Here is a 12,152-nt window from a genome sequence, read left to right on the forward strand (position 1 = left end):
ATGAAGCACAGGCCGAATAGCGAAGACAAAGCAAACAGCAGTCAGCCGAGGCCGCAGCAGCTCACAAGCCGCATGCGCACACTGCGCCAGGTGCTGGGCAAGGTTCTTGACATGGACTTTTCATTGGTTCCTCAAAGCAGTGCCATGATGTTGGGACTGTTCTCTCTTTTTTTTTTTTTTTAATATTTTTATTTATTTATTTGACAGTGAGCGTGTACAAGCAGGGGGGAGCAGCAGGCAGAGGGAGAGGAAAAAGGAGACTCTCCACTGAGCAAGGAGCCCAATTTGGGGCTCGATCCTAGGACCCTTGGATCATGACCTGAGCAGAAGGCAGACGCTTAACTGACTGAGCCACCCAGGTGTCCCCGCTGGGTCTTTTCTTACCCCTGTTCTTTAGATGAGGAAACTAAGCTTTGAAGAGGTTAAGCAACTTACTATTAAAGCTCAAGCAGGGAGGAAATGAATAAAATGGAGTTTGAAAGCCTGTCATATGATCTAGGATCCATACTTCGGATATGAACTAGGTATTAAATAACAAGAAGTGAAGATAGCTGACTTTGTGGTAAGTTTCTCCATAAGTGGAATTAGGTAACAAACTACAGACCCTCAAGCTTCCAAGTCAAGATTATTAACCTTAATTGGATGACACATCAACAAGATACTATCATCAAACATTATGGAAGGAATGTATGTAATTCTATAGTAAGCTCAAGAGTAATAGTAAAAATTAGAATAAGAACTAAAAATACCAGCAAAGTGTACACTGAACAAAGCTTAAGCCTTTGTTTAACTCTGGAGGAACAATATACAAGAAGTGTAACCTTAGCAAATCGCTGTGTTTTGAGGGGCATGGGTTCAATTAAGAGGCTTGAACTAGAAAATTTATGAAATTCCTTTCTATTCTAAAAGTGAAGAGTACTGTATTTTAATAATCTATAAAAGCAAAAGCTAATCACCTAATTATGGAGAACGAATGGACTTCAGAAGGTGGATACAGGGTGGGTAAAAAGTAACATTTTCAAAATTAATGGAAAAAAACCACAGTTTTGTCTAACTTCACCTTAGTAGTACAGACTGGCAGTAATGGGAATGGGAGGGAGGAGGGGAAAGAAGATGAAGCAAGGATACAACTGGTTGGCTACTTAAGGTAGCAAAAAATAAAACCAATCAAAATGTGAATTGGAGAAGTTTTTTAAATGTTTTTTTTAAGCACTATTAACAAAAAATTACAATAGAGGCATAAATACTAAGAATCCTCCCAGAACTAAGAGGTAGTAATCCACTAGCTAAGTTATCATTGTCTTATAGCACGACTGTTAGTCATGAGCCAATAAAATAAGACCTGTTCTAAGAAAATTAATATGAAGGAAACTGCCTGTAATATTCCACGAAGCAATACCATCACTATACTAAATAGGAAATGATGAACGATACTAGTTGGCAAACTGGAAGGAAGAAACACAGACAGGAGTCCTGTTTTCTCTTCATAAAACTTAATGCCATTTGATGTTATAAAAAAAGAGAATTGTCTTCCCAAAATATTGATGGACAGTTTGAATACTATAAAAACAAAATGAAATTGACTCCTTCAACATAATGGGAAAACCATGAAAAGACTATTACCTCTATAAAAATCTTATCATATTGCAGTGTATTCAAATGTACATCCATCTCACTTAAAAGGCCCAACTATCAAGAATCATTTCCTAGAAATAAAAAAAGTAATCCATCCAACTATATGACATTCTGAAAAATGTCAAACTATATAAAGGTCAAATGTTTTCTGGAAAACAAAGCTATGGAGACAGTAAAAAGATCAGTGGTGGCCACGCATTGAGAGTTAGGGGATAAATAGGCAAAGCAGAGGATTTTTAGGGCAGTGAAAGTACTCTGTATGATATCACACTGATGAACACACGTTACACATTTGTCTCACAGAATGTACAACATCAAAAGCGAACCATAATGTAAGCTATAGACTTTGGGTGACTGTAATGTGTCAATGTGGGTTCATCAGTTGTAACACATACCACTTTGGGGATGTTGATAACAGACAAGGGTATACATGTGGAGGGAGGGGGTAGGTGGGAAAATCCCTGGATCTTCCCCTCATTTCACTGTGAACCTAAAACTTCTCTAAAAAATAAAGACAAAAAAATCTGGAAAATTAAATTTAATCATCATTTTCTCTGCATGTTATTGCCCACTCTAAAGGTGACTCAGGACAAAATGAACATGTGAATAATACACACACACACACACACCCCTTTCATTTCACTCTAAAAGATAAAATTTTCATACTACTAAAATAATATGTGACTTTCAGAATTTCATTCCTCATCTTTTATATTGGAGAACTTACAGAATGTATGTAATTCTTATAATTATAACAACTGTGTAGCAGTTGTGTAGCAAAAAGAAGAGAGAACACAAAAATAAGATAGAACTTGAAGTCAAAAGATTTGGACCTTACTACCTTGACTGGATAGGTCATTTGCTTCTCTGAATCACAGCTTCCTTACCTAGAAAATGATAATGGTCTTAGAAATCTATGACACTAACTGTGGAAGGATTAACTCAGATAATATTTGAAAGAGCTTCTCTCCTTCATTAAACTTGATTAAAAACCTGAGCGTGATCTGCCCTGCCCTTCAGCTCAGAATCTAGTCATGGAGCAGATATGCAAAGTAAGTATAATATCATAATTGTAAAGAGATATTTACATATAATAAACAATGGGATCCCCAAATCTCCACTAGGTGAGAGGCTACGAAGAGCAAGAGACTATAATATACTACACAGTTGTTTGTAATTATTCCATTTCCTGTAGAGTGGACCTTGTCAAACAAAATGGATAGGGCATTTGTCAGGACCAATTTCCTCTACCTTTTTTCTAATAAGAATTTTCAAAACTAGGCGATGCCAAGTTAAAAAGAGTCATGGTAAGTTTTTAGTGCTGGTTGGCCAAATATTGTTCTTTATTCCTTCATTTAAGCACTGTAATTTTATATACATTGGTGAGCTAAATTTTAAGCCATGCCATTAACTATTATTTGTTATACAATTATTTCCAACCAATAGCATGATAAAGCAATGAGGTAAAGAACTGAAAGGAGAGCAAAGAGCCCAACTTTATATTGAGGTGGGACTGGCTAATAGATTAGGGAGTTCAGTAATTTTATTCTTTGATTCTAACATTTCTCAAAGTAAATTCCATGTTTGTATAGTTAATTTATGAAAAAATGATTTTATGGTCAATTAAATTTAGATTCAAATCCAGGACTTCTCTCTATGAAGCCAGCATTCTTTCCACTATCCCACAGATGCGGTAATGTACTTGTAAATTCTTTTATTTATTCAAGAAGCATTCGCTAGGTTCTTTCTCCATGCCAGGCAGTTCTCTGAATAGTAAACAAGTAAGTTATCAGATATGGGCACAGCTCTAAGGGAACAGAGAATCTACAATGACTGAAGAAGTATGAGCACTTGGAAGCATGCTGTGTTGAGAGAAGTACAAGATGGAGAATATCCACCTAATGTGGTGGGAGTAAGGGATGGTCACATGACAGAAATATCATGGAGAAAGTTACATTTACTTGGAGACTGTGGGAAAGTGAAAGAAGCCTAATAATTGAGCCTGGAATGTCAACTGGGAGAGGACTTGGTAGTTGATGAGTCTCATGGTAGGTAAGGGACAGTCATTTTTTAGAAAACAAGGGGAAACCACTGTGAGATTTATATAGTAGGATAACAGCATGACTGGGTAAGCCTTACCAACTCTTTAAAACTTCTTTTGTAAAAAAAAGATATACTTTACAATGTATTAAAAAAAAAATTCTAAAAACTCTATACCAATAGCAAATTTCATGGAATTCCTTCTTTAAGAAGATGACTAAGCATACGGTAATGAAATTCTGCTTCTTCAGAAGAATCTGAGTTTTCTCTGAGTGGCATGACTGTAAGCGACAAAACAAAACAATAAAAAGTTTGTTTATATTGAAAGAATAGAAGTTGTCCTGTTGAAAGAACTAGGCTTTGAGGGACATGCGAACAAGATGTAGGCTGTGAAGCTGGATGTTCAGCAAACAGTTCTTAGCGGCCCTTTACTGGCATCTGCATCCACTCAGTTGTTCTCACTGGAAGAGAATGCTCCCACTTTTAATTATGAAAATTTTCGAACAGGCAGAAAAATTGGAAAAATAGTACAATAAGCACAAATACCCTCACTTGAGTTTAATGTCACCATATTTGCTTTCTCATTCTCATTTCTCCCTCTTTTAAATATATTTTTTGCACCGCTTTTTGCTGTTCCATTTAAGAATCAGATGCAGAAACATGTCACACCTAAGTAATTTAGCATAAATCTAATAATAGCAGTTACCTGCATAATCATAATGTTAATATATTTTAAATATCTTATTAGACAAGAAACTTATTATATGAAAACACAAAAATTCATCAAGAAAATTCAAATTGTCCATATTTATAAATACAAAGAAATAACCACAGTTAATAATTTAGTATTTATATTTAACCTCTAAGGCCTTTATATATAAATATATTATCTTACAAAAATACATCATTTTGTTTTTGTAACTTATATTTCTTTTCATGTTAACGAATATATAATGTACTAATATACAATTTGTTCTTATTGCTTACAGAATATTCCAATTTATAGATATACCATAATTTATTTAACCTATCTTCACAAAATGGATATGCAGGCTCTATTTCCATTTTTTTCCCCCATTATCAACAGCTCTTTAAAGAACAGGAGAATATTCTTTTTTAAACAAATTTTATTGCCTATGAGCTCTTTTTGGACTTAGGAATCAAGCATACTTTGGGTTTATGCCTAATAAGGAAGATAGTAATAATTTAAAAAGCCAAGGACAACGTTTGATGTGACAAGGTAAATTAAATTTTTGAAAGGTTATCTTGGAGATCATTACAGTTTAATTTTAGAAAGAAGTTAGTGAGAAATACATAGTTCAGAATTTAAAACACCACTAAAAATAATTTTTCCAACCAAGTTCTCCTTTCAACACTTATTAAACAAAAAGGTCAGGTTAACCAGGAACACAGCCACCTAAATGCATTTTTTTTTCCATCAAAAGTGCATTTTTCCAAGGGTAAGACATTAAAAAAAAAAACACCATGATTGCTTATGCCAGACAACATGATAGTAAATTAGCTTCTTATCAATAGTCAATCAAGAGTATGTTTATAGATTACTAAAGTTTCAGCAAATTCAATGACTTAAGATCTTGCTGAACTTAAAAGAAAGGAAAGGGAAAGATATTGAACATAAAATTCTCAGGATGATATCCTGTAAGAAGGAAAAACCTAAGAAACGGAGAAAACAATACTATAAGAAATTATATCAATCACTTGTTTCTTCTGTACCATCAGGACACGGTGCTAAGCCTCTGGCACAATTTTAAGTCCATCCGCCTTCAACATGGCTCTCTACCACTTTTTTCTTTTGTTTTTCTCTTTTCTTTTTGTTTTTCTCTACTTCTGCTTTGGTCCCCAGAACTTCACTTTCCCTGGATACTTCTAAGCAAGAAGACCTGCTTTCTCTCTTTAGGGCACCCATTATTCTACATCCATCATGTATAATGTTTGCTATGTTCTTGGTTATAGGCATCATTTAAAAGTATTTAAGAGGCCACTCTAAGATTACAAATACTACTTTGACATTATGTCTTAAAGCTTTAGCCAAAACATTTCCAGAATAAGAAATTATGCTCCACTGCTGTCCTTTCCTCTGCCTAAATATAATGATTGTACTACTGATTCTTTGGCCTATTTAAGCTAACATTTCCTCATCCACAAAACAGCTACTGTGCTAGACGTCTACTGCCTGAGGTGCTGGGGCTAAAACGTAAAGTCAAATACTCTGGTCTTGAATAGGAAGCTTCAGCGATGTAATCCAGTTGCATTTTACCACATACAGTCCAGCTACTGAAAACCATTAAGGTTCAGGGGAAATAATCTGGCTATCGATATTCAGAGTATTTTTTCAAGTCTTTTCAAGTATTTCTCTACATGATAGATAAAATCCAGACAAGATTCTTTCAAGGATATTTAATTGTTTAAAGATATTTGCAAATGATATATCCAGTAAGGGATTAATATCCAAAATATGTAAAGAACTCATACAACTCAAGACCCACACAACAAATAATCCAATGAAAAAATGTGCGGAAGACCTAAAGAAGCATTTTTCAAAGAAGACATAGAGATGGCCAACAGACACATGAAAAGATATGCAACATCCCTCATCGTCAGGAAAACACATATCAAAACCACAATGAGATAACATCTCACATCAATCAGAATGGCTAGTATCAAAAAGACTAGAAATAACAAGTGGTGGTGAGATTGTGGAGAAAGGGGAACCCTCATATACTGTTGGTGCAGCTGCTTTGGAAAACAGTTTGGAGGTTCCTCCAAACACTAAAATGGAAGTACCATACGATCCTGTAATTGCACTTCTGGGTATTTATCCAAAGAAAATGAAAACACTAATTCAAAAAGATGTATGCACCTCTGTATTTACTGCAGCATTATTGACAAGAGCCAAGGTATGGAGGCAACACAGTGTAAGCAGCTATTGATAGACAAATGGATAAAAAAATTGTGGTATATATACATGATGGAATATGACTTACCCATAAAAAAGAATGATATCTTGCCATTCACAAGAGTGTGGATGGACCTAGAGGGTATTATGCTAAGTGAAATAAGTCAGAGAAAGACAAATACCATACGATTTCACTTATATGTGGAATCTAAAAAATAAATGAACAAACAAACAGATACCACCAGCAACAACAAAAAGAGAAACAGACTCATAGAACAAACTAGTGATTGCCAGAGGGAAAGACGGGGGGGGGGGTGAATAGGTGAAGAAGATAAGGGGAACAAACTTCAGTCATAAAGTAAGTCATGGGCATGAAAAGTGCAGCATAGGGAATATAATCAATAATACTGTAATAACTTTGTACAGTGACACATGGTAACTAGACTTATCCTAGACTTATCACGGTGAGGTTTTATAATGTACATAATTATCACATCACTATGTTGTACACCTGAAACAAACATTATATGTCCACTATACTTCAGTTAAAATTTTAAAAAAGAATATTTAGTTGTTTATTCAGACTTCACAAGGGCACAGTCCTCTGTCATGGGAGCAACTGCACAAAAAGTCATAAGAAATCAGGGGATGACCCCTTTAGGAAGCAATCCGTGGCATACCAGACATTATGGTTTCATCACCCTTGTATCCAATAAAATCCTACATCATCCAGGCAATATTCCAAGGACTTTCTAAATTTAAAAAAGCCACATTTGATGTCAGTTATAGGAAGGGATTTTAAGAGGAGGCCCTTAGCCTTCTATAAAAAGTGAAACTGCTACTCCCTATCCCTCCATTAGAACAGAATATATAATAAATCACAATTATATCACAGCCAAATATTAGCCAAATTATTTCCATTTTAGATATTTAACTTAGTCTGGGAAAGTAAACTTATTTAAAATTTTTCCAAAGTAAGGAACTGGATTCTATAAAATTTTAAGGAAGAGAAAACAGCCAAGATTAATTCTTAATCCAGGAGATATTTTGTAATATTGTAATATTCCCTGTCTTAACAGAATTTGATTTCTTTAAGTTTTTTTTATCACAAGTTACAATCTACATACCTGTGTGGCTACGGATATGAACTCTCAGCGTACCACTGCTGGCAAATTTCTGGCCACAATATGGGCAGATTTTCTCCTTTTCTCCTGTATGTGTCTAAATGGAAAGAAATAAAAAGGGTTGAGGGTAAATATAAAGAATTCGGTAAAAATGATTAAGTGCCTCTGACAATGGTAAATCCTTTTTTTCCAGGATTACGTTTCATTAAAATGATTTAATATCACAATGAGATTTTAAACAATTTATCATGAGTATTCCCACTGGTTCAAAAAAAAACCCTAAACCTTAGAATCACGCATTAGTGCTAATTTGAAAATAATTCTGCAGTTTACTTTTTAAGCCTTTATGGAGCCCCCAAGTAAAAATGATTAAGTTATACAAAACCAGTGTATGCTGGCAAAACCACATAATCAAAACGGGGTTACAGCTGCCCTTGACTGCTGCCAAGAAACACTTCCTTAGAAGCATTTTTCACATTCTTTGTGTGTATTTAACTCTTGAGGACAGAATTAATCTCAATAAAGTAATCTGTTATTCGCATTATGCTTGCCTGACTGGATTGATTTTACGGCAAAGCAAAAAGAAATATAAATCTGATTTGATCTTTAAAATCAGCAGGTGTTAATTGAGCGATCAATGTGAAAGAACATCCTCGCCCTCCACATACCTTTAATCTCAGCAGAAAACAACTGCACAAGGAAAGGTGAATATGTATCATCAAAAGTGAATTTTGATGGAATGTTAGAGAGTTCAAAGAAAAGCCTGAGCTCTCCCGAAAAGAGGAGGCAGATGGAGCTTCTTAAACTTGTCTCACAATCTCATCAGACCATTACTTTACCAGCATCAAAATAGGTCATTGCAATAAGTGAGGGGTCAGAGCTACTTTTCAAGTCCCATTGTTTTACAAACTTAGGAGAAGGGGAAAAGAAGGGAGAAGAAGGAAATTACTTTAGTTATCTACACACTCTCAGTGACACTTTTTAAAATTTTTTATTTCAATGATGACCTACACATCAATGAAAGCATACAGTGGATCCTGGGTTACCACCACAACACAGAGTTTCCAGGGCCTGTGTTTGCATTAGGTTTGTGCAAATTACTGGGATTGCCATGGGCTAATGTAAAAAGAAAAGGAAAGATTCTGTTTTTGTTTTTAAATGATGTGTTCCCAGAAGTGAAGCACTGGCCGGGATAGAGTGAAAGGGGTAGGGCAGTTATCTCATCTCAGAAAACCATCAATGTAGCAGAACATTCTCCATATTAATTGCTAACTTTAATATAATTAGTTTCATAGCCTTATTGGTATTTAATTTGAAAGTTTTCACATTTGAATTATAATCTGCATTTGGATAGACACTATTGTATTTGTAGTTTTTAAAACAGTTATAAACTGAATACCGTAGTAAACATCAGTGTCCTTTTAAATATTTTTCCATTGAAAATGATTTACATTATATTCAAGTCTGAGAAATACAGTCTAACCAACTGCCACGTTAGCCAATGACACTGGCTACAACAGACATCTCCTTGATTCTGCATTTGGCAAGCACTTAACTTTCCATTTTCACTCTAAGTTCTTATACAAAACAGTTATACATTCTTTACAGTAAGAGCCTTTACTCCCATGGTCCCCATTATGGCTCATTTTAAAGGAAATTCTATAACATTTTAACATAGAGCAGACCTATATTCTTCTCATTCCCTGACAGAAGGGGCAAAATACAACAGTTCATTCTTGATTAGTGTACGGTTCTTTAGAAATCATGTATATCTATTATTACAACACTGGATTATTCCAAAGAGGCAACTACCAATTTATTTATAATATCTTTATAAAATCCACAGAATTTCTTTTGCTGCTCCATAAGTAATTCATTGCTCACATGACCTAAGTTACTTGTCAGTGGTACTAAACAACATTAAGTCAACATTAGTGAAAAGAATTAAAATGCCTCTTTGGTTTAATTTTAAAATATATCTTATTATTAGATATGGAATTTGGTTAAGTGGTTTTAAAAGGCACTTAAGGTATAATACTAAAAGGTCTTAAATATAAATAAGAAAGCACGGAAACAGATCGCTATGACAAACCTGGATAAACGTATGAGACAAAACTGAACAATGCTCTGCCCAATGTACTCTGTGACAATCTGTGATTGTGGACAAACGACTATCATCTCCCTTGAAAACTCACTATTTTTTCCCATGTTGATTAAAACACGACACAAATTTACTAAATTCATGCAAAAAAGTAATTCAAGCAAAAAAAGTTGAAAGACTATCTTATCCAGAAATTTGAAAAAAGAAGACAGTTATCATGATTACTGGACATTAGAGAAACAGGAAAAGAAAGTTCCTCAATACAGTCCTCTGACACAGCATACTAAGGATAGGTACCAAAATAAAAGTCACACTGAAGTGGGAGTGACTTCCTCACATTCACTCAGCAGTATACACGAAGTAGCCTAATCTACTGCACTTCATTGTCATTTCTAAAGTCAACATTAAAACCTGTAACGGTGTTTGTTACACTGTGAATTTTGCTGTTTTTGAAAATACACTTAAAATGTACTTACAAAACAAATAAAAATAACTTCTTGATTTGCTTAAAGTAATTAGCATAACACAAAAAAGATAATCTCCAAATCACCCTAAGAAAGAACCTCATTTTATTTGAGTTAAGTAAATACTTATCAAGTCCCTCTTCTGTGCCAGGAACTTCCCTAGGTCCTAAAGAGGCAAGATGAAGAAGGACCATTCCAATCCTAGAAAAGAGCTCAATCTAATAATTTGTCAATAAATATCTGAATTAAAATTTATTTGAAAAATAAAATTAAGGCACTAATCATTTTTTAAATAAAAACCTAAAAATAAACAAATTAATTAATTATAAAAAACCTACATTAACTCAAAAGTGTACAAAAATTGACAAGCTCCCATTCATCGAATACTTTGTATGACCCATCTATCGCCATAGCTCAGCGCTGTGCAGAATCCATACCTAAATCTAGGTTCACCTTCATCCGAATTATTTATCTCTTCTGAAAAAGTAGAGGGAACAGACATTTTCTAAAGAGCTCATATTAACCATGCATCTCTTGTCATTTTGAGGAAATGTATTGATTGATTAATATAAAATGGATTATCCCATGATAATTAGTATTCATGCCCATATTGCTGATGTGTGTAATCCATTCAAACTCACAGAAGGCTTCTACTTACTTTCTTATGACTTCTAAGCACTGACGGTGTAACAAATGCCTTATTACATAGCTCACATCTGTATTTCTTGTGTCTTTCATGGACCACCTGGACGTGAACATTCAAGGTATCCTTCCTTTTAAAGGTAGCGTCACAGTGATGGCACTTGAAAGTCCTCTCACCTGAGAAATGAAAAGGTCAAATAAGAGAAAGGATCAGATGCAAAGCAGGGTGATGTTAACTCCCCCTCCTGGGTACCAGATGTAATGTTCTTTTTTCCAAAGAGTTAGCTTTATCACTAACAACTTACTATAACTAGAGTAGGTAAATTTTCACATCTTTGGATTCTACCATTGCTCATTTGTTGTGTGACCAGTGGGAAGTGCTTTAACCTTATGTTCTCAGCCTCTTTAACTGGTAAAGGTGGAGACTCAGTTAGCTAATTTTCTAAAGGAACCATGAACTTTCTTTAAAAGTAGGTCTTTCTAGGGCAGGGGCTCAGGTCTGAAGTAACTAGATTCTTGTGGTGACAAAAGGCTTCTGTCAAGCAGAGTAAGTGGCTTTTGGGGCCCCTCCTCAACTCCCCTCACTCCCACCACACCCCTTATGGCCTTTAAGGGAAAGGGCACCAGTAGGGGATGGAAGCCCCTGGGGCACACAGAAATGGGTCAGAGCCAGCCCCCTTCTAGGAAGGGAGAGGGCTACAACACCCCTTCCTTCCTCAGCACTGTATCAGGAACTTGGACTAGAGGCTCCTTAACATGGTCCTCGGTCTGCTAATTAATATGATTAGCTGGGGAAGGGGCTCAACTCCCAGGCTCTCAGACAGGTTGGGGGGCTGCCTCTCGGAGAGGCAGCTGCATTGGGACAACTATCCTTTTCTACCGAGAGCCCCTGGGTACCTGTGAGGGTTTTCACCTTGTTCTCATTCTATAGCCCAGGCCCGCAGGGAAAGCAACTCCACAAACTATGTTTAGGGGGTATATGGGACGGTATTTTTTAAACTTTCATACAATGCTATCCTTGTAGGTCTTCTCAACAAACAAGTCTACCTTTTCCTGGCCTATTTAAATACATTTTAAGCGATGCATGTGCACAATCAGAAGACAGTTTTATCTCTCAGGAAGTTATAAAATGCAAGTAGTACACTATTATATAAATCCGACAGACTAGTATTTGAATATATTTCCCTTTGTAAAGAACAATTGTATTAGTATAGATTCACATATTATAT

The 12,152-nt window shown here is 35.3% G+C and overlaps 1 protein-coding gene across 2 annotated transcripts in view; it reads right to left on the bottom strand.

Moving 5' to 3' along the window:
- Nucleotides 1-12,152, bottom strand: part of PRDM5 (PR/SET domain 5) — a 193,630-nt gene that overhangs the window by 56,456 nt on the left and 125,022 nt on the right. For both annotated transcript variants that reach the window (XM_040626276.1, XM_040626278.1), the window contains exons 12-13: nt 10,940-11,100; nt 7,720-7,813 (exon numbers count right to left, since the gene is read on the bottom strand). In XM_040626276.1, coding sequence (XP_040482210.1) covers nt 7,720-7,813; nt 10,940-11,100 — 255 coding nt within the window. The remainder of the gene's footprint in view (nt 1-7,719; nt 7,814-10,939; nt 11,101-12,152) is intronic.

This window comes from Ursus maritimus, unplaced genomic scaffold (assembly GCF_017311325.1).
Source record: "Ursus maritimus isolate PB19 unplaced genomic scaffold, ASM1731132v1 scaffold_11, whole genome shotgun sequence".
Taxonomy (NCBI): domain Eukaryota; kingdom Metazoa; phylum Chordata; class Mammalia; order Carnivora; family Ursidae; genus Ursus; species Ursus maritimus.